Source organism: Echinops telfairi, unplaced genomic scaffold (genome assembly GCF_000313985.2).
Source record: "Echinops telfairi isolate 266 unplaced genomic scaffold, ASM31398v2 ScPeMD7_3;HRSCAF=10, whole genome shotgun sequence".
Lineage (NCBI taxonomy): Eukaryota > Metazoa > Chordata > Mammalia > Afrosoricida > Tenrecidae > Echinops > Echinops telfairi.
The window spans coordinates 15,991,785-16,017,025 of NW_022103899.1; the positions used below are offsets into that span (position 1 = coordinate 15,991,785).

A 25,241-nucleotide genomic window follows, 5' to 3' on the forward strand; every position below is an offset into this window, starting at 1 on the left:
TTCAGAACCTCTAAATAGAAAGTTTGATTAATAGTCTGACCTGGTAAGTAAGTAAATAAGTAAGAACTCCAAATGCAGTACAAGTCGACATTTTCATCCATTCAGGACATTGACGGACATCCAGAAGGTTTGTCATCAATCAACATTTCACCTTTGAAATGAGAAAACCATTTGTACACTTGAGTTTTTCCCATAGTACTGTCCTTGTAAGCTGTGTTAAACATCAGAACAGTTTCTGCGGTCTTCTCCCCCCCCACCCCCAAGTAGGACACAAAATGTCATGGCTGCATGCTGGTCTATTAAATCAGCCATCACAAAAACAAGATTTGAGCACAACTGCTTTTACACAAAAATTCACTGTGACCAGAGAGAACCTTCCTAGGAGGTGCCACTGGGTGCACCAACTCAGAGCAAGTTGTTCGATACCTTGTGGGAAAAAGGAGTACTACCAAAGCTCTGCTCTGCCCAGAGCAATTCCAGTTTTTGGGGGGAGCACCCTCTCATGTGCTGGGTTTGGTAATGTCATTACATCTGTGACAGCACAATCTGTCTGCCTTGTCAGAGATCTGTCAGAGGAAATATCAGGGCTAGGGTAGAAATGAAGACGATTTTGCTCCAGGGATCTTGAATGTTGCTACATCAATGTAAGGTGGGCCCAGAAATGTTTCTATTGATCGCATAATTTGTACTCTACTGTTCCCACCACAGAGCAATAGAGCCATTTGGCAATGGTTGGGTAGTTGGTTTTTAGGAAGAGGGGATCACCAGTGGATTTTTGGCAAAAGGCATTCAGACAACTCTTTATAAATACAAATCGATAGTTGACCTGCAGCCAATCCAATAGTAGCCCTAGGCTCTCCAGACATATTGTAAGCCATGTGTTTTCTCAACCTATCAAGCAAATGGCCAGCCACTGTTGTTTGGTTCATCCCGATCTTTGTCCTGGTTCGCCTGCACTTGAGAACAGCGACAGCTTCGGATGGGGTTCTTGGTATCCCTGAGATGACTTCACAGAGTGCTCTGCTTGTTTTCCCAGGGGCTGCTGCCACCTTCCGCGGCATTGGCATGGCCTGCCTGGTGATCCTCTTGCTCTTTGCCCTGATTCAGTGGCTGGCAGTGCCAGATGAGGAAGAAGGTAAACATCACCGTTCTGGATGGTTCTGAAGTTTCAAACATGGGAATTCTGCACATACACAGCCCCATCATCAGGGGTGGGGAACCTTTTCTTCTGCCAATGGCCATTTGGATATTTATAACATCATTCGAGAGCCACACTAGTCAAACATTTCATTAACTCACCCCTAATGTGATGGCTAGGAGTCCTGGTGGAATTGTGGTTATGAGTTGAGCTGCTAACTTTAAGGTCAGCTGTTCAAAACCACCAGCTCTTTGGTGGGAGAAAGATGGGGCTTTCTGTTCCCATAAAGAGTTACAGTCTTGGAACCTCACAGCGGCAGTTTTACCCCATCCTACAGGGCTGCTGTGGGTGTCATTGACTTGATGGTTGTATTAGTCTAGGTACTTTGGAGAAACAAATCCACAGCCACTCATGTATAAGAGCGAGTTTTATGTAAAGAAAATGTGCATCACGAAAACATCCCAACCCAATGCTGCCCAAGACCACAAGTCCAACATTAACCCATTAACCCAACACCAGTCCACAAAGTCCTTCACCTCAGAAAACAGAGGCAATGATGCCGACTGCAGGAGGAAAGCTGAGTCAGTGAACGAACAAGCATCTCAGCACTAGCAAGGGTCTCCACACGGCTGCTCCAGCACCCAGGGCTGCATCGGGATAGGTCCATGTAGCTTCTCCTTGGGGATGTCTTGTAGGAAGTCAATCTTGCAAGCTGAAGCAGGGAACTGCTAAAGCAGCTGCACCCGGTGCAACCATCACAAAACAAGAGACCCGAGAACTAGAAAGGCAAGGCTTCACCACCCATTTATCCCTCCGCCTTTCAACCAGCCCCACGTGATTATCGGCCAGGCTGGCACAATTAACTAACTCAATGGTAATGAGTTTTTGCTTTTCTTTTTGGAATGCGATGGCTGGAACTGCTTTTCTTTGGTGAGGTGTGTGATCAGCTGGTATTGATGATTTCATGAATCTTTTGTGGCCCAAGGGTTGGGCCATAAGTTATAACAGACCGTGCAGCGGGGTATTTGTTCAGGTTTTCTAGAGATAGACTTGTGTACAATTGTTTGAGATAAACCACCCACTATTTTGAGAAGAATATTGATTGTTTTAAGTAGCTTGAGATTTTCTAACTTTCATTTTCTGGAACAAGGTACTTGGGAATAATTTGTTTTAAATTTCCCTGGTATTCTAAAGGGATTTCAGATTTAAATCATCTACCTACAAGGTTGCAGTAAACAGTGCAGGGGGCTTCCCTAGTGTCAGGAGGCAGGGCTCAGACATGCACTCCCCTCTATTGTTTAGCTGCTCTATACCAGCCCTCCTCCTACGGCACTTTATTGCTATGCTGCGCTTGCTAATGCCTTGCAGGGGCCACACAGAATCACAGATAATATTCCTAGTTCAGGAGGGTTTTTAGGAGCCCTGGTGGTGTAGTGGTTACTCATTGGGCTGCTAATCACAAGGTCAGCAGTTCAAAACCACCAGCAGCTCTGTGGGAGAACTACAAAGCCTCCTACTCCCATAACGAGTTACAGACTCAGATGCCCACAGGGTGTCCTACAGGGTCACTGTAAGTTGGCATCACCTAATGGCAGTAAGTTTTTATTAGGGAAGTGAATACATTCCCAGGAGTCAGGACAAGCAAACAACAGCACCACTAAGGACACAGGTGTTAGTCCGCAGCAACACCTCTTCTCAGCCGTAGCCGAGCCTCTCTCGGGCCCGGCAGTCTCACAATCACATGGTCCATTGACCTTTGTGTCATGGGCAGAAGCCAGCTCGGTGCTCTGTCTCTCAGTCGCATAGCCGTGGCACTGCTCCTGTTGCTCCATCCTGCAGTCTCCAGGCCACACACAGTCTTTGGTGCCTCTGGTCTCATAGCCTCAGCCTCCCCACTTGAGACAGAGGTCTGGGCCGCGCTCTTCCAGGGCCCTGGGTTTTCTCTCTGTGTTCGAGATGGCAGTTGTACGTTGGGGAATGGCTTTGATGGAGGTGTGGTTTTGACCCTGCCCAGTCCTGTGCCATCCTCATGATTGCTGCTGTACTTGAGCCCTCTTTTGCAGCGATTGGGTGGAGGCGTCCCACTGAGGGCTTCTCTCCTGCTGGCTGACCTTCTACCAAGCATGATATCCTTTTTCAGCAGCTTCTAGGGGGTACACTGAAGCCCTATAACTCCAGCTGAACTCACTGCCATGGAGTCCGGTTTGACTACTAGAGACCCCTGGGAGAGAGTAGAACTGCCCCATGGGCTTCTGGGAGACTGCCTCGTTGTGGGAGTAGAAAACCTCTTTTTTCCCCCCCTGAAATCCTATAAGAAGAACTTGAAAAATGACATCCTGTGTGTTATATTGATGACTTACACCAAATAACAAAGTTTCAGGTGCACACACAGTTGTCTCACATACTAAGGGGGCTTACAGGATTGTTGCCCTTTGGGGCTGTGTGGGAAGCTTTGTTTAAATGTGAAGAAAACTCTGAACTCCGGTTTAAACATCATTTTCTCTCCAGACAAGAGCATGTTGGCAGAAAGGATTCCTGTTCCATCTAGTCCGGTTCCCATAGCAACCATCGACTTGGTGCAGCAGCAGACAGAAGATGTCCTGCCACGCATTGAGCCCCGGCTGCCACCCAAGAAAACCAAGCACCAGGAAGAACAGGAAGACGTGAACAAACCAGCCTGGGGAGTCAGCTCCTCCCCCTGGGTGACCTTTGTCTACGTGCTCTACCAAATCAAAGAGATGATGCAACTAACAAGAGACAGTCGTGCTTCTGAGATCCAACCCCTACAGGTAAAACTCCTCTGCTGGCTCCCTTTCACCAAAGACACCCAAAGTGGGCCCAGTTCTTTAAATTGACCAACCATTCTTCCTGCAAGTTGCTTCGAAGGTCTGTAATTTCAGTATTCTGACTAAGTGTGTTACAGAGTGTATACAGGCTCCACAGAGGGACCATCCTGCGTTACAGAATGTAGGAGGGATTCACAGAAGAGACAGTATTTCTTAAAAGAAAACGAATCTGTTCTGCTTTGATATACTTCTTCAAAACTTGAGGATTGGTGCATACCGGGTGGAATGAGCAGATGGTTTTTTGACATGGTGGGCCCACATCTATGCATCTCTGGAACCCCCAAATACTAGTGCTGGGCTGTATTTGAGGGAGCTTCAAGAAGTTTGTGGGAAAGGGAATTGAAAGACAATGGATTTTTTCCTACAAACTTCTTGACGTCTTTTCAAAATGTATATCATGACCTCAGTAAACACCTGAGGAATTAATAAAAATAGAGCCAACCCATGCCAGGCTGCTGTGGGTCTGCCAGCTCAGCCAACTCCACGGGAGCGTGGCTCTGTTGGTCTCTCTGGAGTCAGATCAAATCATGCAGAGAAAACAGCGTGGGCAATGATGTAACTAAAACTCCATCCTGAGTCTGAAAAACGAACCAGTGGCTTCTATGAACATTTTGGCCAAAGTAACGAGTTCCACTTCCCCCTTTTTGTATGAATCACTTCTTGTCCTGTGTTCTTATAAGTTCATGCAACCTCTGTCATCAAGAGTTGCTTCAGGAGACACGTAAGACCAGGTACAACAGGGGAAGACAAAATAGAGGGGCGATTTGGGTCATTTCTTTTTTAGGAAATATGTTGAACCACCTTAAATGTATCATGAGTTTGTAAATTAATGTACAGTCCTTACATCATGTTAGTCAAATCTGATTCTTCAGTGGTAACCATTGTGTGATCTGATTGGCCCATCAAGGGAATACATGCACATAAATCCTCTGTTAAGTTAAGAACTACAATTTCAGGTCAGGCGGAGCATCTGAAGGAGTCTCAAACCTTGAGGCGGGGAGAGGATGGTGCCTGATGCAGGACTAGCAATGTTATCACGACTGGGCACTCAGCCTCATTCTCACAGAAGCCCAGGAAGCTTAAACAGCAGTTGGAAAAGTGCCCCTTCCCACCCACAGGATGTCAAAATTAACCAGAGCTGTTAAGTATTGTGATATAATTATTCTTATGAAGGATATACTAAGACATTTTTACATTTTATTTTAAAAATTTGGAGGGGGAGTTTTGCATAGAGAAAGTTGATTAAGAATCTCCCAGGAGAGAGAAATCACCCCACCAGCCTGTATGTCTGGTTCTCTGGTGCTTCTCCCTCTCGCCCACGTGAAAAACAGGTTTTTAAATATTCACACAGAAGAGGAAATTCCTTTTGGGGTGGCAAGGATTTCTGGGTATTTTTAAATTTTAGAAGCAATCACAAATGATTTCATTCATTCATTCTTTCATTCATGTGCTCAGCTATTTAAAGCATGGGCACTAATCAGAGGACATTTATCTTTTTAAAATGTGATTCCTGGCTTGTGAAAACAAACACAGCATTTTATAGAAACTGTGAAGGTGAGGTTTCGCAGTGAATCTGTTCTGTTACTTACAGCTTGTTACCCCAGTCATTTTGGCATTCCCTAGTTTAACCTGGGCATTGTCTTTATCTCAGACAGTCCAAGTATACTTTTGGTCATTTAACTCCAAGTGGTTCTCAACCTTCCTAATGCCACTATCCTTTAATACAGTTCCTCATGTTGTGGTGACCCCCCCAACCATAAAATTATTTTCGTTGCTCCTTCATAACTGTAATTTTGATACTGTTATGAATCGGGCAACCCCTGTGAAAGCGTCATTCAACCTCGAAAGGGGTCACAACCCACAGGTTGAGAACCACTGCTCTAAGACATGCTTCTCCTGGTTTTATCTCTGCTATCGATAATGCCTACAACTCACTGTTAGGGAGTCTGGGAGTCCTGTGGCCCAAACAGCGAACAGCCGCTCATCCATGGCTGCTGTGCAGCTCCAAAGACTTGGGGGCCTGCTTCCGTGACGATGAGTGGAAACTGGGGCAGTTCCACTCTGTCATGGGGTCCTGGGGGGCTGGAATGGACTCAATGGCTCAACTCAAACAAGGCACCATCCCACTCCTGAATGACGTGCTTCCAGCACGTGGCATGGTGTCCACAGGCTGTGCAAACAGTTCATGCAGCGGCCTGTTAACTAAAAGGTTGGAGGTTCAAGTCCACTCAGAGGTGTCTGACAAAGTCCTAGTGATCTACTTCTGGAAAACCAGCCATTGGCAACTCTGTGGGCACAGTTCTACCTGGACACCCGGGTCACCATGAGTCAGAATGACTCCATGGCAGCTAGTGTTTAGCAAGCAGCCCAGCTTCAGGTCTTCGTGACCAGGGACTTACCCAAGTGGCTAATGGGGACTCGGGGAATATCTGCAGATGTAAATTGCTGGCCCAGCAGTAGCAGGTAGCGTGGTAGAATGTTCCTGTCTCCCGGAGACCTCTACTTACCGTATTTATGTTTTTCATGCGGCTTTGGCAGTTGCACATAGGAAAAGAGATGAAAGGTAAGACATTGTATCATTTTGCCTCTATTGCTTGTTCCCTGAAGAGGACACTTCGGGATGATTCACTGGTGTTTCCCTGTAGCTTAACTTCGCTGCATATATTTGCTGTCACTGACGATGGGGCATCTCCCGTTTGCCTCTCAGGGGACCAGTGAGACTCGGGGACATTCTCCAGCTGGTGGAGCCCAGCCTGTCGCATGTGAGACTCATGTTGACTCATCCAGAAGTCAGCCAGCCCCTACTGCAGCCGCATCTCAGACCCAGACCAGCCCCGCTCACCCCAGTGAGGACCAGCGCTCAGAGGTCAGTCAGGAGCAGCAGGCTGAGTCTGAGGCGGCCGGAGGACACTGAGGGGACCCTGCTCATCTCACGCCCTGCATGGAATGGGCCCTCTGCCAGCACAGAGGGAGAGGTGCCCCAAACCCAGGACACGCCTCCTCTTGAGGATCACAACACCACATATGCTTCTTAATATCTAAGCTCATTAACATGGAAACACACACAGGAGCTACAGTACATGTTGGCAGGAAAAGGTAAATGTTCACAATCCTCTTGGAAGTACAGAACCGCAGAGGAGTTCACTGCAGACGCTCGGCTCTCTCTGTGCGTTAGGCGAAGCGCTGCAGGGTTGAAAGCAGCAGCCACACTGAGCGGGCGGAGGGAAAGTGTGCAGAGGCAACTGCTGATGGGATTTCTCTCTCCTTGCGTAGTCCCATGCTTTGGTTTGGAGGCTCAGCTGAGAAGAAACGCATACATCTATATTTTTGTTTCTCTTGAGAAGCATTTCAAGAATTAGGGCACATATTGAAAACAGAAGCAGGTACAAGTTGGCACGTATGCTTTTGTTTAAAACGTTTTACCAGAAATGTCACATGTCTCTAGCAAATATATTTTTATATGTGTATGGGATATAATGAAAATTGTTCATTCTTTGAATAGCAAAAGCTATTATTGATGACTGCAAATTGAACTTTAAAAGACCCCCCCACCACCACCCTTTTGAAGGGCTTTGTGAAAGATCAGAAATGAGGGACTATTTAAAATAAACCAACTCAGTGTCCTATGGCTTGTTAGGCAAGGGTTTACTAAATATACTGAGACTACTAATAGTCTCATTTTATAGTGAGTTGGGGTCTAATTAGCTGACTGAATAAAACAAAACCAAACAAAACTCACTGAATTCCTAGGGTTCTCTTTAATTAAGCAATGCTATTTATAAGTACCAGTATGAGCTATAAGTGCCTGGGGGAGGTATAGCTACAATTTGTAAACATTATGTAAACGGGTCCATTTTTATTGTGTTGTTTTGGTGAGGGAAAAGGGTGTTTAATGGGAAGGAAGGGAACAGAAGTAAATTTACTTTCCGATACTTAAAGGAGCAAAGCTCAGTGTAGCTCTGCTGTGAAGAATGGGAGGGGACAGTCGAGAGGAGGATACTGCAGAGTTCAGAGAGGGTCATGCATCTGTAAATAGTACAGCTCCTCCTGTCAGAACAAGGACTGGGCGAATCACGGAAAAGCTTGCTGCTAACACAGAAAGTAGAGGTTCACAGGAAACTGGGGAGAAGGGTTATGGAAAGGGACCACTGCTTTCGCCGCAGGTCAGTTAGTTTATAGACTAGCCGCGGGGCAGCATAGGAGTGAGGAAAGGAAAGTACAGCATTGAAAGGAACCTGACGGGCCAGGCTCAGTGGTTCAGTGGGAGCTGCCCTGCCCTGCATCCGGGCAAAGGACATTCTCCGAGCGATATCTAGCCGTACCACAAATAAAATATTGGAGAGAGAATTAAGCAAATAGTTATTTTTGCACTTGAACTGAAACGTACTGTAAATGATCATGACTCATTTTAAGTGACCTTTAAAATCAGATGTATTTATTAAGCTTATGTAATTATAGGAATAAATAAATGGGTAACAGGCTGAACCCCACCTATGAATGTACAGTATGTGAATTTGTGAAACTGACTGTCGGACGTCAAAACCTTACACCGTACCTTGTGTTTACAGTTCTGACTTAGTCCCCTGAAAAGCCTGCTGTTTGGAAATGCACAGTTGACATGTTGAAATGAAAATAAATACAATTTTAAAATGTTTCCCAAGTGATACAGATGTGACTGACTAACATCTGCAACAAAGGCCTTGGAAGGGGGTGTGTGCTCCGGGACCGGTTCCAGAACGCAGTGGTTCCCAGCCTTTGACAGCGCATTTCCTCATGGGCTTGTGGCCGCTGGGACTTTTTGTTCATGTCCTCAAAGTGCCATGTGCCATTTTAAAAAATCATTCATGTGAGTTCGATTTAAATTTGATTTGAGGATTTTATAACTCCTCTGGAGAGCCCTGGAAATGCCCAGGGGTGCCCCAAAGCCCAGGCTGGTCACCACTGCCTTCGTGACTTATTTCATACTGTTTCCCCTATGACCGTGGGCAAACTAGCCCAGAGTGCTGAGCTGGTATGGATCCCCAAAGGCTAGTTTTCTAGTCATTAAACTAGTCCTCCTGTCCTTTAGAATAACAGATGCGTATAAAGCATCTATTATCCAAGCTGTGGAACCTCAGCTCTTTGTTATATGCTGATGAGATTACCATTTGGTTTTTAAACAATATCACTGTCCCCGATTGAAGTAGGATTATAAATCTACAGAACTTAAACCACATGACCAAAGACACAAAGCTGGGGTTCAAACTCAGATCTGCCTGATGACAAGGCCCATGTCTGCTCAGCATCTCCACGCACCGCGGGAGGGGAGAGACCACCTTTGTTGCTGCCTTCAACCACTACCTTGTGCATCTCATACGCCGATGTATGTGGTTGTACCTAGACATCCAGTACTTTGCAAAGACAAGACTGACACGTGGTTAACTGGCGGAGCGGCAGATTACTTACATTTTGGATGTGACTTGGATGGTTTGTGAACCTTGAAGAGACAACCTTGAGGGACACCAAAGACCAGTGCCATGGGAGTCGGCAGGGCAGGCAGGAACCCCCACAGCTCAGTCTCCTGGGGCCAGGAGAGTCCAGTGTGATGCTGTCCAGGAATGGTAACCACTGTTGTTAAGTTGCTACGTGGCCCGCAGCCCATGATGACTTTCGGTGAAACAGGAAGAAACCTGGCTGGGTCCCGTCCCACCTTTGTGACGGTTGCAGCTGGAATCCAGCATTGTGCCCACGGTGCCAACGGGAGTTCCGCTCCTTTTCAGTGGTCTTCTACTTTCCCCAGCATGATACCCTTCTCAGCAGTTGATCTTCCCTGAGAATGTGCGCAGCGGGAGTCGACATCTTGCTGTCCTCCCTTCTGAGAAACATTCTAGTTGTCTCTCTTTCAATCCTTTCGAGACTGAGTTTTCTGTTGAAATCACGTGGTTTTGGTATTGGAAGGCATTTGGGATGAAATGAAAATTTGGGGGAGGTAATATGGACTTTGACACATATATTCAAATGGGTCGCTGGTGCTGGTGGGGTGAGATCCATGTCTTTAGATTCATGCAGCTACACAGATCCCACAAGGTGGGAGCCCGCCTAAAAGTGGGAAAACAGCTCCCCCAAGCCCAAGGCAGATGATGTAAATGGGCACTATATGTCCCATGGGTCATGAAAAGCTACGGATTGATTTGTTTGTTTTTTGGCAGTCCAGTTTATTCAGGACTTTCCACAAACACCACCATTTGAATGCATTTATTATTCCACTGTCTTTTACATAAGGCCCGCCTTAGTCATCACAGCGACATCTTTGCTTTTTAAAACTGAAAAGAACTTTTTCCCCCAACAGATTTGCTCAGTACAACAGCCATTCACTGTAAGCATTTGAAATGTGGCTAGTGTGCTTGAGGAATTAGATTTCTAAATTTATTTAAATTCCAACAGCTCCATATAGCTTGTAGCTACTCCAATGGACAAGTAGCGAGAGAACGAGATGGCCGTTGGCAGATCTCTGGTATCTGTTTCCTCACCTTCAACAAGAGAGGCTGCCTTCCAAATTGTTTTCTATGAAGAGGAGGGCATGCTTGGACCAGCTGAATGTGAGGAATTAAGAGGTGGTTTTTTGACTCAGAAGTGTGCCTGCCCTGTGCTGCACAGGAACAAGGCTCAAGCTACTAACGTGTCAATCCACTCCTGTGCCATTTCATAAAAACTCAAAGAGTACCCCCAAAACAAGGACCGTACAGCTGCTAAGTGGGAGCATTGAAGTTGGACTATAGTTGCCCTCAACTCCAAACTGCAGACAATAAAAACTGGCCAGCGGCCATCTCGGGTATAATTGGTCTCTATCCACCTGTAGTCACTGAGGAGGAAAGAGAACAGTAATTGGAGAAGGAAGTGGTTGGCAGGTGCAATTGCCTCCAGGAACCACCGCCTCCCGGGCCACGAGTCCAGAAGCAATGGATGCTGCGTGGTCAACGTTACTGTGGTCAACGTTACAAGGATGCAGATCTTCATCCAGAGGAGGAGTGTTCCGTATGAGACTTCAGATTCTTATTGGAAACCAGGCTGACTGGAGACATGGAGCTTGACCAATGCCTGAATCTATTCCCTGGAGGCAATATTTATGCCTTGACCTGGAATCAGCCCAGGAGTTGTCTTTAAGCAGTAGTTAATCTTAAAAAAATAAACAATCCGGAGCATATGGCAGATGGGAGCGTGCTTGCGAATGGACCTAAGGAAGGCGTGGAGGAAGCAGGGGGTAGTCTCAGAGGCCTGAGAGTGATTTGTCTTTTGCAAGGGCCACGCTGACTGACGATAAAGCAGCTTCGGGAAAGTTGCTGATGGCTAGGATTGGAGGGAGCTGGTCCAGGTGGATTTCCCCCCACTTAACTCCCATCTGCTTTGGACAGCTAACATGAGATGACTTGCCCCATTTGGACTGCACTTGGGTCCTAGCTTCTAGGTAGCAACTAGAGACCTAACAGAGTTAGGAGGACAGGCTCTGGGCTGGCTGTCGGGGTTGGAGCCTCAGCTGTGCAGTGAAAATTGACATGCAACCCCCTCTGGGCCTCGGGTCCCTCCTCCGTAATACTGAGGTGATTGCAGTGAGATGCCTAACACGGAGCTCACGCCCCACAAATATCCCTATCACTGTGTGGTAAATGGCCCAGAGCACGAGGGTTTGTCTAGTTTTCCCATTCAGACCCTAGCCACTGGTTCTTAGTATTTTGCTGATGTTTAAATCGTTAATCCTATTAAATTCCCCCAAACTACAATGCCATGCTAAATGTTCACCTAGTAAACTGTACAATAAAATGTTCAATCCCAAGATGCATTGTTAACATTAAGTGGTTAAAGATATAACACACAGAATGAAGTAAAACAAATTGCAGAGGATGGGGGAGGGGGGATGACAAGGAACAATGTCAAAGTACACGTGAAGTCTGCACACAGAGCGAGTATAAGGCATTTGTTTGATAATTTCCATTTTTCTTTTTCTCCTAAGAGGTGTTAGTAAACACAAAATGATAACGTCATAATAATTTAATACGTGCTTTGCTCTTTCCTTAATAGCTGAGGTTATTTTTTCAAACCGTATACCAGTATTTTTTTAAAGCCGGGGTTTCATTTCATTCCCTGTAAAGATCACCGGGCATCTCCAGGTCATAATAACCAGTGCTATCCCATCTGTGGTCATGGACTGGTGCTGCCAACAAAGAGTTGTGGTGTGTGACAAAGTAGAAACCAAGAGTTTGAAACATTTAACATTGTTATGATATCCCACTCAGTACATGGACACTGGACTTCTTACATCTTTTAAAAAGAAATTGTTAAATCTGTGTAATTGTGTCCTTCAGTGGATTTTACAAAAGCACTGTTCTGTGATGGGTGGAAAGAGCCGGTCAGTCAGCAGTTTGAGAAGCACTGGCAGGAGCCGCCCACTACACTCGGGCATGGCTGGCATGTGCCCACCATCCGCTGGGGTAGTCATTTCTTGAGTGAATCATTTGGGGGGTTATTTCCTTGGCTAATGTTTTATTAGATGACAATGTGGGAAGTGGATAGAGGTTGGACCCTGGAAGTAGATACATTTGGGTTCAAATTCTGTTTTTACCACTTCAGTGATAAGTTGTTCAAAGACCTTATTTTCTCCACGCCTTGCCTTCACTGTAAATGGAAACCATACTGTTACCAGAATGGACACATGGAGACTGTGTTCATCAGAAGGAGGGAGGGGTGTTGGTAAAAACACACTTAGAAAACAGCATTCATGACGAGGAGGAAGTTGACAGGATTTTTACAAAGGAAGGTATGGTCTTTTCCACAGACTGGGCATCTCGTCCCCTGAGCAAGGCTGTCTCTAGTGGGGGTTGCTTTCAGTGAAGCACTTCACATGGCATTTTTAGCCACACTTGGTCTTGTAACTCCCACACGGTGATTGGTAGAACTATGGCAATAAGGTACTTGTGGCCCACCAAAGGGATTGGATAACCTGCAAGCAATGCAAATCTGGGGCATGGATCCCTGTGAAGGTGGGACACATAAGGCATATGAAACCCTAACAAGCAGATTGCTCAGTTTTGCCATCCCACCAGGATTAAAAAGGGAGCCGACCCCAGAGAAAAAAGTCACCCTGTCATCAAGAAAGATCTGAAAGTCAAGCATGCCCTTTTTTACCCAGGGTCCCTCTGCTGAGAACCTCCTAGACCCAGGAGTAGCCAGAAAGAGCTATGACACCGGAGGTGAAATGTAATGGTAGAAAGCGATGGTGGAGAGGTGGCAGCGGCTGAAACAGGTGACCAGCATGAGATGGCAGTAGGCTACCCAGCCCATGAAGTAAAGCAGTTATAGTGGGTGTATTGACTCATAGAATCAGAGTTGAGTGCCTTGGGACAGGAAGCTTTCTGGCAGATGGGGTGCCTCTGGCACTATCACCTAAGCTTTAGTGCTTTGAACATTGAAGGAGCAGGTCAGGGGCAAGTCTTAGTGGTCAAGGGGACCAAGGTCCAAAAGAGAGGCCTGCCTGCAGGCATTCCTGACCAAAGAGCTATATCTTACATTGTTTTTTTATCCTAATTTTCAACCTGTTACTTCCCTAATTGACACCCCTCCCTCCAAATGAAAAGCCCACTGAAATAAAATCAATTCCAACTCCTAAAGACCCTAGAGGTCTAAGTAGAACTGCATACTATGGTTTCCAAGGACGTAATTCTTTACGGAAGCAGACTGCCACACATTTCTTCTGTGGAGCGCTAGGTGGGTTTGAACCATCAATCTTTTGGTTAGCAGACTACCTCTGAACCACTGTGCCACTAAACAAAACTCACTGCTATCAAAGTCAGTTCTGACTCATAGCAACCCTGTAGGGTAGAGTAGAACTGCCCCTGTGAGTTTCCGAGACTGTAACTCTTTAATGGATTAGAAAGCCCCATCTTTCCCCCACCAGGGCTCCTTGTGAGCCTTGTCTACGACTCATGAACACAGCACAGCATAGGAGTGGTGTGTGCTGCGGCAGAGATGTCTGGTGTCAGAACTGTGGAAAGGTTGGAGGGTGGAGGGATGTCTAACTTGCATCTCATAGGGATCAGCCTGGGGCTGACATTGACCTTGATTCACCCACCCTTTGAAGTTAGAGAACTCTATGGCACTGTGCCATTTTTACAGGACTGAAAGCATTGGACTCTCTGGCCTGGTGACATTGCAAACATGAATTATATAACAAGCTCCCTTTGTTCTGTTTCTGTTCACCAAGCAATCCTCTTTTTATAGGCTGACCCATTAGTAGATCCGTCTTCCAAGACAGAATCTGCTGGCCATTCCAATTCAAATTGTTGTATGCTTCAAGCCGTTATATCTTTTTTGCTGTGAATTATTAAACAGACCCTGTGAGTTGGCTTATGTGAGATAGGTCTTCTTACAGTGCAATGACCACGACCAGGGCTCCGAATCAACAAGGCCAGATGTCGTAGCCTGTCTGCTTAAAATGTCACACCACCCTGGGGGCCACTGGCTCCCTAGGTCACCTAGCCATTCTTGTCTGTCTGCTGGAGGGGTTGTCACAATTGAATACCTATTGTGCTATTCCACACGAGCTCCTTCTTTTATTGGACAAACACCAGAAAAGCTGATTTAAAAATCACACATCTTTAAAAGAAACAGGATCTTATCTTGTTCTGTATGTGACTCCATTTCAGAGCTCATGTCCTCCACATGCTTAGAGACCTCGATGTGCCCCTACACTCATTCCAGATTTCTCTATCTCCAATTGCTCTTAAATGACTGGCTTTAAAAAGAGAAGTGGTAAATTCAAGTATCGTTCTAAAAGTCAGCTGGCACTGCCCACTCATGCAGCCCTAAGAATGCCTGGAAAACCATATGACTGATTCACGAAGCACATGTTTGGGACCTCTAAAATGTGTTCTTAAACGTTTTAAAGAATAACATTTGAGTGATACGACTTACAGCGGCCACCTACGTGTGTGTGTCTCAAATGGTCCAACTCTAACAACAGGAAGCTTTTGAGAGGCACGTAGTGTGAGCACATCACTAAAAAGGGTCTGTCATGTTTGATAAGTGCACACCTATTCGGGTGCAAAGCACCGAGCCAGCTTTCAGCCACCTGTGGGGGCAGAGCAGTGTCACTGAAAGGTCACTGAAGCAGCTTAAATGCTTTCAAAAGATGGAATGGAAGGAGGAAAAGAGAAGAGAGGAAAGAGAGGGAGAAAAGGAGAGAAAAAAAAAGGTCTCTTACAAGATTTATTTCTACACTGTTTGCTGAAGATTAGAATTGTTGCTAGTGCCATCATTAATCCCAGACCAAATGAAGGCAATATAATGAGTCCAAGTCATGCTTTTCATTGGTTAGCTTCTCACAAAACAGAAACTGAAATACCCAGGATGTCCCCTAAAATAACATGAAGATAAAGATCCTGGAAGATCATTGCTCCTTTTTATTCTTTAGATGTTTTTAGGGTGGTTGCCAGCGTCCCTGGGTAGTGCAGATGGATAAGACATTCAGCTTCTAGCTAAAAGGTCTGAAGTTTAAGTCCACCAAAGTCATGTCAAAAGGCAGGGTCTGGTGATTTACTTCAGAGTGACGAGCCACTGGAAAGGGCAGAGAGCAGTTTTAGTCACACACACACACACACACACACACACACACACACACGAGACACCTGGCCTGAGGGTCTCTGCTGCACGGCTTCCTTCCACGGCCGCTTCCCTTTGCCACAGGTGAGGCCCGGAACTGTCTTGGCTGGGTCATCCCTTGGGAGCCCCAGCAAACGGTTCTCATGGTCTTCACACCCACACTGTGTACTAGACAAAGTGTCTCTTGGGAGGTGAATAGGGTGAGCACAAACACTGATACACTGGTACATTCATATAATGGATAAATAGAATTATAAAAATAATAAAAATCCATAAACTAAAGCGAAATGTTCAAGTTTTACTTTTTACGCAGATAGGACAGTCATCATCATGATCGCAGATAGAAGTCTGAATGGAAGGCATGTTGGTATTTTAATCCAGATCTTTGTAAAGGTACAGACTTCAACAGCATGTACTTTCATGGATGGGCAGTGGGAAGGAGGGAACGAAGCGCCTACTGTTCAGGCTCCTGGCAAAGAGACCTATTCAACCCTGGCATTCTGCTTCACGGAGGACTGCTTACTTGAAGAATCAATCATATGAAAGTTCCAAATGTTGGTAGTTATGTGCTAGCTCAACCTTTTATAAAAACGCTGCTAAATTTGGATCAGGGAAGCCACAGTGCCGTGAACCCTTGGTATCCCATTCCCCCTTGTCCCCTCTTCTAGAAAAGGAATTCTTTGAGAACGCCCCTTCCTTTTCATCCCACCACAGTAATATACACCTGTGTTTGATTCGGAAAGGGAATCAGTGTGGCACCTCTAAAGACTGTTTGGGCATGCTCTTCTTTCTCAGGCCTGTGTTTTGGGCTCCTTCCTCCATGGTCAAACCAAACATTTGTCCCTCCTTTCATTCAGGAGCTTCACATCATGAAGTAAGGAAAGATTTGTTCTCTGTGAGGAAGACCATAGACCTATTCTGTAGGAAATTGCTACCAACACAGTTAAACGTGTCATTTTTTAAATGGACTAGTCAATTCAAAATGTCACACGAGGCTCGTTGTCTGCAATGTTATCCTATATAAAAGACAGAAAGTAATTCTATTTTCTAATCTTTATGTATTTCTATAAAAATCTGATCAAAACTTAAATAAATGACCTTAAGAAATGTTATCTCATATGTCACCGTTATTAAATGGCTTGCTACCCGTGAGTGTAAAAAACCACCCTGTGTGACCCTCAAGTCTGTAAAGGCATGGCACTTTGGTTTGAATCTCAAGAAAGGTCTCTTTCACCTGAGGCGTGGGACATACAAAGGGCTGGGGTCTCAGACCCAGAACTGCCTCTAACATTTTCTGGTTCTATGTAATCTTCCCAAACCTCGATTCCTCCATCAGACAATGAAGGATGGAAATAGCTAAGCATTTTCCAGCCGTGCCTTCCAAAGGATCCAAACCAAACCAAACTCACTGCCAACAAGTTAATACCGACTCATGAATACCTCTGAAAGTGCTCAGTAGTCAAATTCAATTGGGATCTGCTGCACACAGCACCACCACCCCCAAGAGAGTCACAGTGCACGAGTGTTACTGAGGTTCTCAGAAGTCCCTCAGCACTGCGTTTTGTTCAGTGCATCAAACTTAGTTGGCCTCAGGATCCCTTTATGAACTGACACCTACTAGCATCCTGTAGACTGTGGAAAACACCGACGCTGTGTGTCCTGGGTCTCTTCCATGACTTCCCTGGAGAAATGTGGGAAGAGCGACGCCGGCTTTTGTAGGCAGGTTCTGGAGCTCCAGAGAGGACTGAAGCTCTGTGCTGACAAAGCCCCTGTTCTTGGTTACTGGCTCCTTGCAAAACAATGCAATTCCCTTTGTTCCTAATCAAAGTCCTCATTCAAGGGGAGTGTAAATGGCTGCTACAGAATCTTGGGGGCCACCTAGAATACAGTACGTGGCAGAATGTGCCAAGAATAAGTTATTTGCAACAGCGCTTTACCTTTCCTTTCCGGTGTAGCTTGAATTGTGTCTATGGCAGTGCGGTGTAGAGCAGTGCTGCTCAGCTTCAAGCGGGATCCCGTCCCTTCACCCACTTTCGTGCCCAGAGTGAATTTAACTTCCAGATGGCACTGTCAGGTAGTCCTCCAGTTAAAGAGCTGCTCTTCCAAGAAGACGCCCCCGGGGCCATATTGTTCTTCGTGCAGGTGGATTTCTTCAGGCGACAAGTGGTTTGCTCCAAGGACAAAGTCTGCAAACCTAATGAGTGGAAAACAAAACAAACAAACAAACCCACAAAACTAATAGCGTCACTCCCGAGATACCCGTAACATGTACAAACAAAACAATACAACCCCAAATATGTACGATTTTAGCAAAACCGATCAGGTGCCAGCGTGCATCCTGGGGGGGTCTGCTGATCAGTTTCAGCTGTTCAAGTCAGACGCATGTGTTACAGCACTGGGGCCACCCTCTTAAAGCTGTGGGAGACACTTTTCGGTTTTCGGTGTAGGAAAACCAGGACTGATGAACCTATAGAGCTAGCAAGTGGAATAAGGGTTTGGGGGGTATGAGGACCCAGAGGTGGTGGCTGGGTGAAGGGCTGATGATGTCAAGGGGTCCACATAGAAAAAAAATGTTTGGGAACAGATTGTGGCAGCAAATGTACAATTCTGGTAGACGTGATTGAACTATGGAATGATCTGATATATCTATTAATCCCAATTACTTAAAAAACCTAGCTGTAAGCTATATTGGGATGACAGCATGTACCCTTGGTATTTTATCTCTTTTAATTCGATTTGATTTGAGTCAATAGAGGGTGGCATTTCCACAAAGGGCAGAAAAATGAGACCATTGTCCGTGACCCTCATAAAGAGAGCTATTCAAGAAGAGCCGGGAGGCTCAGGCTGACTTCCGTAGCCAACTGTACCCACTACTGGTCCTACCGCCATCTCTTCCCTATTGGTTAACAGCTTAGGTTGGTTAGTGTTTATTCATTTACTGCCAGTGTTTCCCCCTTTCAGTCTTTCATTTGAGGACCCTATTATTTGGAGGAGTCCTGAGGGTGGAGTTGATTATGCACTGGGTTGTAACCCCAAGGTCAGTCTTTAGAACCCACCAATCGATGTGTGGGAGAGAAATGAAACGTTCCGTTCCTGTGAAAATGTTCAGTCACACAGAACGTTGGCCAGTTCCACTCTGCCTTCCAGGGTCTCTGCAACTTAAAACTGGCTCAATGGAAGGGAGTTGGTTACCGTATATACTAAAGTATAAGCCGAACCGAATATCAGCCAAGGCACCTAATTTTACCACAAAAACTGCATAAAAATGTGCTGAAAAACACAGCTTATACACGAGTATATACAGTATTTGAGTTGAGTTAAGGGAAAGCAACAAAGGAATGTCTTTCTTGGTGGAAAAATTATTTTCCATACCAGTAGAGTGAGAAGCAAGTTATGCAGCCCATGCCACCACCCACCAGCCTTAATGGAAGCCACCTCGATGGACTTCCCTTTAAGACAGAGAGCGGGTCAAGATGTAATCTGACACCAGCTCTCAGGAGGACCCAAGAATAAGAACCACTGACAAATGTCTGCACCCAAGTCATCCATTCCTAACCTGAAACGTCTTTCCAGAGCCACTCTATTATTTCCTGAAGGACTCTTTCCCGAGCGATGGTTCAGGAGACTGAGCTCGGTTTAGGAGCAATGAAAGGCCGGCTTACTTTTTAGGAGCCCGGAGCCTGGAGACAGCCAGCCAGGCAGGGAAGTCTGGCCTGCGGCAGGCTTGGTGCAGTTCTTCCAGGGCAATGGCCGTCTCGGCATCAGTTTGTTCTCGGTACTCTTCGTCAGTCAACAACTGAATCACCGGTTTCTTTGAGGCGAACCAGCTCTTCGTTTTCCTAAACCGTGCAGCATTCAGTTGTTAGATTCCTGGTCATATTTGATGGCTCAGTTCCATCCTTAATGTTCACAGACACGTGTTTCTAAGATAGCAATTAATACTACTTTGACATGGCTTCACTATAATGCAGACCCCAGTACTTTGGGAATGCTATTGTTATCGTGACGGAGGTGTACCCACAAACCAAATTCACTTCCATCGAGGTGGTGACCCCACGGGAAAGATCAGAGCTGCCCTTTGGATTTCTGAAATGGGGAAGCTCTAGGGGCACAGAGAGCCTCTTTCTTTCTCCTGCGGGGTGGCTGGTGGGTTCAAACTATTGACCTAGAGGTTAGCAGCTCAACGAGCAACCCCACTACATCACAGGGCCTCCTTACTGAGGGACACAGAGAACAACAAAACCACACCCCTCAAACTCGCTGCGAGCCAGTCAATTCTACCTCCAGCCAGCGACTCACGGTGACCTCATGCGGTCAGAGTGCAACTGCGCTCTGGATGATCTTCCAAGGCACCTGTGGTGGGCTTGAACTGCCAGACTTGGAGTTAGTGGCCAGTGCTTCACTACTAGAGCCACCCATGGACTCCATATAGGACCTATAGTTTGGGTCTCATAGTACACTTTCCTTTTTCCTGGACTATCCTGATGTCCTACGGCATTTGAATGGACTTTTGGTAGGCTTGTCTATTTCTTCGGTGATTTGCAATCACACAGCTCAAAGTCGAGCTTCTCTATACTTGGCCTGTGGACTTCCAGGCACTAGCAGATGCAAGACTTTGGCGATCTCCTTTTATGGAGAATTAGTCGAAGCCCTCCCCGACTGGAAAGAGGAGGATTTGTGGGATATCACCTCCACCTAGTGGTGATGTGGTTGAGAGCCCGCTCCCAGAGACAGGGAGGCAACATTGAGCGAGGGTGTACACAGACTAATCTTTAAATATCCTTCCATCCTCACGTGCCCAGGGTCTCACGATTGTATTGTCTTTCTTTCCAACTAAGAAAGCCCCAAAGGAAGTGGCACCTGGAAAACAGTAAGAAGGTTGATATTTTTAAAGAAATACTAAGTTATAATTTATCAGTGAGTTTTTCAAGATGGGTTTAGAAGGTTTCATACCCAATCAGAGATCTCCAATCTGAAAGAGCACCAGGATTACCATGAATTTTCTATTTTCAATATATTTTCTGAAGGCCTGGGCCCTTACAAATCTGTATTTTATCTTTTAAACCTTATCTGGTAGTCGATAAGCTGAACTTGGAAGCTGCTGAAGATTAGTTCCTCGTTCATTATGGAATCCCTAGACAGGTTATGCATTGGCCTGCTAGCTGCAAGATCAGCAGTTTGAAAGGATCTGCTGTTCTGAGGGAGAAAGATAAGGTTTTGTACTCGTGTAAAGATCCACTGTCTCAGAAACCCTCCGGGCCAGTTCTCCTCTGTCCTCCAGGGCTGCTGTGACCCAGGATCAACTGGATGGCTGGTGCCATGGGAGAAAAAGACCTGCTGATGTGTACCCATAAAGATGTCAGCCTCGGAAAACCGATGGGGCAGGTCTGCTCTGTGGGCGGCAGGGCTGCTGTGGGTTGGAATTCACTGGATGGCACACAACAACAGAGAGATATGGTTTCCCTAGAGAGGAAAAGCCCTGGCCTTGGACCCAAGACTTGTGCACAAGCCCCGCCTTCAAGGTTGACCCACGTGTGAGCCTGGGCAATGCCTTCCCTTACCAGTCCTGAGGCTCTCTCTGCTCACCTAAAACAAAAAGTGAAAGTAATATCTATGCCGTGGTGTCGTGTGCAGATTACATGTGCTATAAGTGTGAAGTGCTTTGCACATTGAGTGATCAATAAGGACACTCCACCAGCAGCTACAGCTTATTACGATGTATGCAAACAGTTCTCTGCAAATGAGCGAGTACTATGCAAAATCAAGTATCATTTCTCTCCTTTGTTATTTAACCTCTAACGCCCTGTTCCATACCGTAGTTCATATAAATCTTCACTTGCAAAGTGAGAAATTGAGCGAGAGAGCCCACCGTCTGATGAATGCTTTCATGTTAACAGAGGACACAACGCTACAAAGCCCATCTTACTGCCAGTCTGTCCATTCTAACTTACAGTGACCCCATAGGACAGAGGGGGAGAAAGACGGGCTCTCCACTGCTGTAAAGAGGGACAGTCTTGGAACTCACAGGGGCAGTTCTACCCTGTCCTAGAAGGTCACTGTAAGTCGGTATCGACTCGAGGGCAGTGAGTTTGGTTTGGGGGATAGGACAAAGTAGAAGTGCCCCTGTGGGTTTCTGAGGCTGTAAAATTTTACAGGAGCAGACAGCCTCTCCTTTCTCCTACAGAGTGGTTGTTGGGCGCAAACTGCAACCTTGTGGTTTGTACATCACTCACTGCACCACTAGAGGTCCCTCAACAGAGTGTATATAAAGTCTTCTATTTGTGATCACGTTCATGAGAAACCAAACCAAACTCACTGTCATCAATTTGATCAGGACGCTCCGTGACCCTACAAAGGGTTGCTGAGGTTGTGTATCTTTATGGGAGCACACAGCTTCAACCTTCTCCCTCAGAGTCGCTGGTGGGTTTGAACCACTGACCTGGTGGTTAGCAGCCCAGCGCTTACCCAACACCCCCACCAGCATTGGATTGCTTACATAAGATCCAAAGTTCAAAGCCACTAGCACAGTGGTTCTCAGCTTCCTAATGCTGTGACCCTTTAATACAGTTCTTCATGTTGTGGTGACCCCCCAACCATACATTTATTTTCATTGCTATTTCATAACTGTAATTTCGCTACTGCTATGAATCGGGTCACTGTGAATCAGAATCCACTGGATGGCAGTGGGATGGGGTTAATGAGGAAGGCAGACAGATATAGTTCTAGCTTATCATTCTATAGGAAACGGCACTACAACATAATACTTCAAAGATATCTGAATAGTATTAAAGGTATCAGGCCAAGAAGCCTGAGGGGAATAGCTTAGTAGATGAAATGACAAAAATTCCAATTTTATATAGGATAAAACTACCAATCACTAACATTTTTCTTTCCAAATGAAGTTTTATGCAAGTTGTCTATAATGAATACTCACTAGGTACCCATTGCTATTATGTAACTAGCAACCAGAAAAATTAATTTTACTGAATTTACTTTTCTATTGCACTAGTCCTTGCACATTATTACCATTCCCCATATCACAGGCACACAGTGTACGGGTTAGTACGCTTTTGAAAGGTGTGCAGATCACAGAATACATTTTGCCCTTGGCAGGGCCGTTGGGTGGTTAGACTGAAGGAAGAAGAGGGAAACGCAGGACAGGCTTCCTTCTGCTCAAGCCCGTATGACAGCGCTGTGTCAGCTTGGTTGGCCAGGATTCTCAGTGGTTTGGCAGCTGAAGTTTAGTAACCCCCCACCATGTGACCGCACATAATGTAATCGGCTCCAGGAGGGGGTCTGCTGTGAGCAGCTCAACAGTTGTAAGATTAAGGGGGAGTGCAATCGCCTTACTTAAGTCACAGCCCTGATGCACCTGAAAAGAGATCTCCTTGGGAGTGTGGCCCACTTCCTACATAGATACGTCTTAGGCTGCGAGCTCAGGGTCCGAAGTTAGAAACCACCAGCTGCACCAAGGGAGAAAGATGAGGGTTTCCACTCTCATCAACAGTTACAGTCTCAGAAACTCACAGGGGGCAGGTCTACCCTGCCCTAAAGCATCGCTAGGAGTCAGTATCAACTCTATGGCAGTGAGTTTGGTTTGGGGTTTGGGGGAGAGCTTGCTTGCTTTCTGCTGGGTTTGGATCCTGCATCTAGTGTGTTGACCTCCGGTTCTTTGGACTTAAGATAATGGCCTGCCATACTGCCTGCTGCTCCTGGGAGCCACTGTCCATCTGCCATCTGATCTGCTGCAACCTTGGCTTCACTGGCTTCTCCAGTCCCACGCTGACGCGCTGCCCTTGGAGTCACCCAACTCTATGAGCTGTGGTGTCCTGTGACCCTGAGTGCAGCAGGCCCTGAAGCTACACCAGTCAAATGGGCCCCTAGCCTGTCAGCCAATGATTTGCTTGGTATCTGTTTTTGCTTGGAGAATATTTTCCCCTTTTAATTAGCTGAGTTGCCAACATAAAGATGATAAGAACGCACATTCTAATCCACATTTTCTAGACACTTGAGCCCGTCTTCCCATATGGTAAGGTCCATTCGCGCTGAGTCTGGATTGTGGAATTTCCCGGAGTCAAGATCACCTCCATGCCTAGGGGATATGTGGTCACATCTCTCAGCATTTGGGTTAATTCTTGTCTAGGCGGCAGGAGTGCTAACAAAAATGCAAGGTGCTTGACCTCCCGCTGTGTAGTGGATCTGAAAAGATTCTTTAGCCCAGCCTGGCAGGCCCCCCACGCTGGCTCATGTCTACCCACCTCACTGGCTGCATCAACAACAGTGTTTCATGAAGGTAACAAACTGGCCTTTCCCATTGCCTAGCAGGCTTGTACCACATCTATTCACCCAACTGTATCGGTTCATTCTTTTCATTCCAGGCCAGTACTGACTCTTCCAAGATAGCTTGCCTGAACTTTCTCTGGAGTCAATATAGAGAGATTTCTGTTTATGTTCCAACAAAGTACACCTCAAGAACCAGCTCCTTCACCTGTGCACTTGACAATGAAGCCAACGCTCAAACGGAACTACTGAAGAAACAGAACGAACATGTGACAACAGAAATGAGCTCATCTTTCTCTCTGTTGTCTCAAAGGGCTTAGGTCTTCCCTCAAAGCATCAGAGAAAAAAATATCCTAAATATAATTTATGACTCATCTATTATTCATTTCCATGCCTAAATCTTATAAACACAACACCTAACACAAAAAAGCATCCCTGCTTTCCAAAGCAAGGAAATGCAGAATAAAAGTAGCCTTTTTAGGCAACCCAGGGTACAAGTAAGTTAGCCCCCGGCTTAAATAAATCCTAGGTGGGCTGATTACCCAGACACTGGTGGTACACACCTCTGAAGGTCATGACGACTAGACATGGAGGTGGGATCAGAAGCTCTCCCTCGTCCCTCAGAGAAATATCCAGGTAAGACAGTTCATTGTGAGATTACACCTGGCGTGTCTAAAAAACTCCCCAACATAATGAAGGAAACCAGACTTAAAAAAAGGATGCCCACCAGGTCATAGAATGCAGTGCCTTCATCAGGCAGTGCAGCGTTGAGGAGCAGGAGACGAGGATCATCGCTGTGTACGCAAACGCAGGCACGGAGACCCCGCAGTAGATGAGAGCCAGGGAGAGGAGCCGCAGAGCCCCCGCCAGCAGGCTCTGGCTCCTTCCGTCCACAAGAGGCCCGTGCTTGTAACACAGAGCAAAGCTGGAGAACCCAACGATCGAGGCATAGCCTGCAACAGCAGAAGAATACAGAATGGTCTCAACGAGAATTAGAAAAGCTACCTGTAAAACCTGGAGGGCCTGGGCTTAGAGCTAAGGACACATCACAAAACCGAGATTTCATTTCCCCCCAGTGAAACCAGGTTTAAAAAGTAAAGCATGAGCTAGTTTACCACTGCCGTGTGAGAGGTGGGGCTGACGTCGGTCATAATTTAGGATCTGTAGTAGTAATTAGAAATTGCTATTTATAATAAATATAATATACACATATGCATATCTGTTCGGCCCAGGGTCTTATCTGGGCAAATGTTATCTCGATTGCCTTGACTAGGAATAACCCTCTGGCCTTCTTTCTTTTTAACATTTTTTTAGGGGCTCATACAACTGTTATCCCAATCCATACA

At 46.1% G+C, this 25,241-nt stretch overlaps 2 protein-coding genes across 3 annotated transcripts in view; one reads left to right on the top strand and one right to left on the bottom strand.

Annotated features, from left to right (window-relative positions):
• MFSD6 (major facilitator superfamily domain containing 6) overlaps positions 1–8,638 on the top strand; it is a 68,289-nt gene extending 59,651 nt beyond the window's left edge. The window contains exons 5-8 of one of the 2 annotated variants that reach the window (XM_045295930.1): positions 1,037–1,135; positions 3,647–3,927; positions 6,523–6,547; positions 6,692–6,781. In XM_045295930.1, coding sequence (XP_045151865.1) covers positions 1,037–1,135; positions 3,647–3,927; positions 6,523–6,547; positions 6,692–6,702 — 416 coding nt within the window. In that variant the 3' untranslated portion in view covers positions 6,703–6,781. Of the gene's footprint in view, positions 1–1,036; positions 1,136–3,646; positions 3,928–6,522; positions 6,548–6,691 lie in introns of both variants that reach the window. The other variant, XM_004701495.2, reaches the window with a different exon arrangement.
• A 7,255-nt stretch (positions 8,639–15,893) lies between these two features.
• Positions 15,894–25,241, bottom strand: part of NEMP2 (nuclear envelope integral membrane protein 2) — a 25,383-nt gene continuing 16,035 nt past the window's right edge. The window contains exons 7-9 of the mRNA XM_045296547.1: positions 24,623–24,848; positions 19,278–19,454; positions 15,894–17,809 (exon numbers count right to left, since the gene is read on the bottom strand). Coding sequence (XP_045152482.1) covers positions 17,686–17,809; positions 19,278–19,454; positions 24,623–24,848 — 527 coding nt within the window. The 3' untranslated portion in view covers positions 15,894–17,685. The remainder of the gene's footprint in view (positions 17,810–19,277; positions 19,455–24,622; positions 24,849–25,241) is intronic.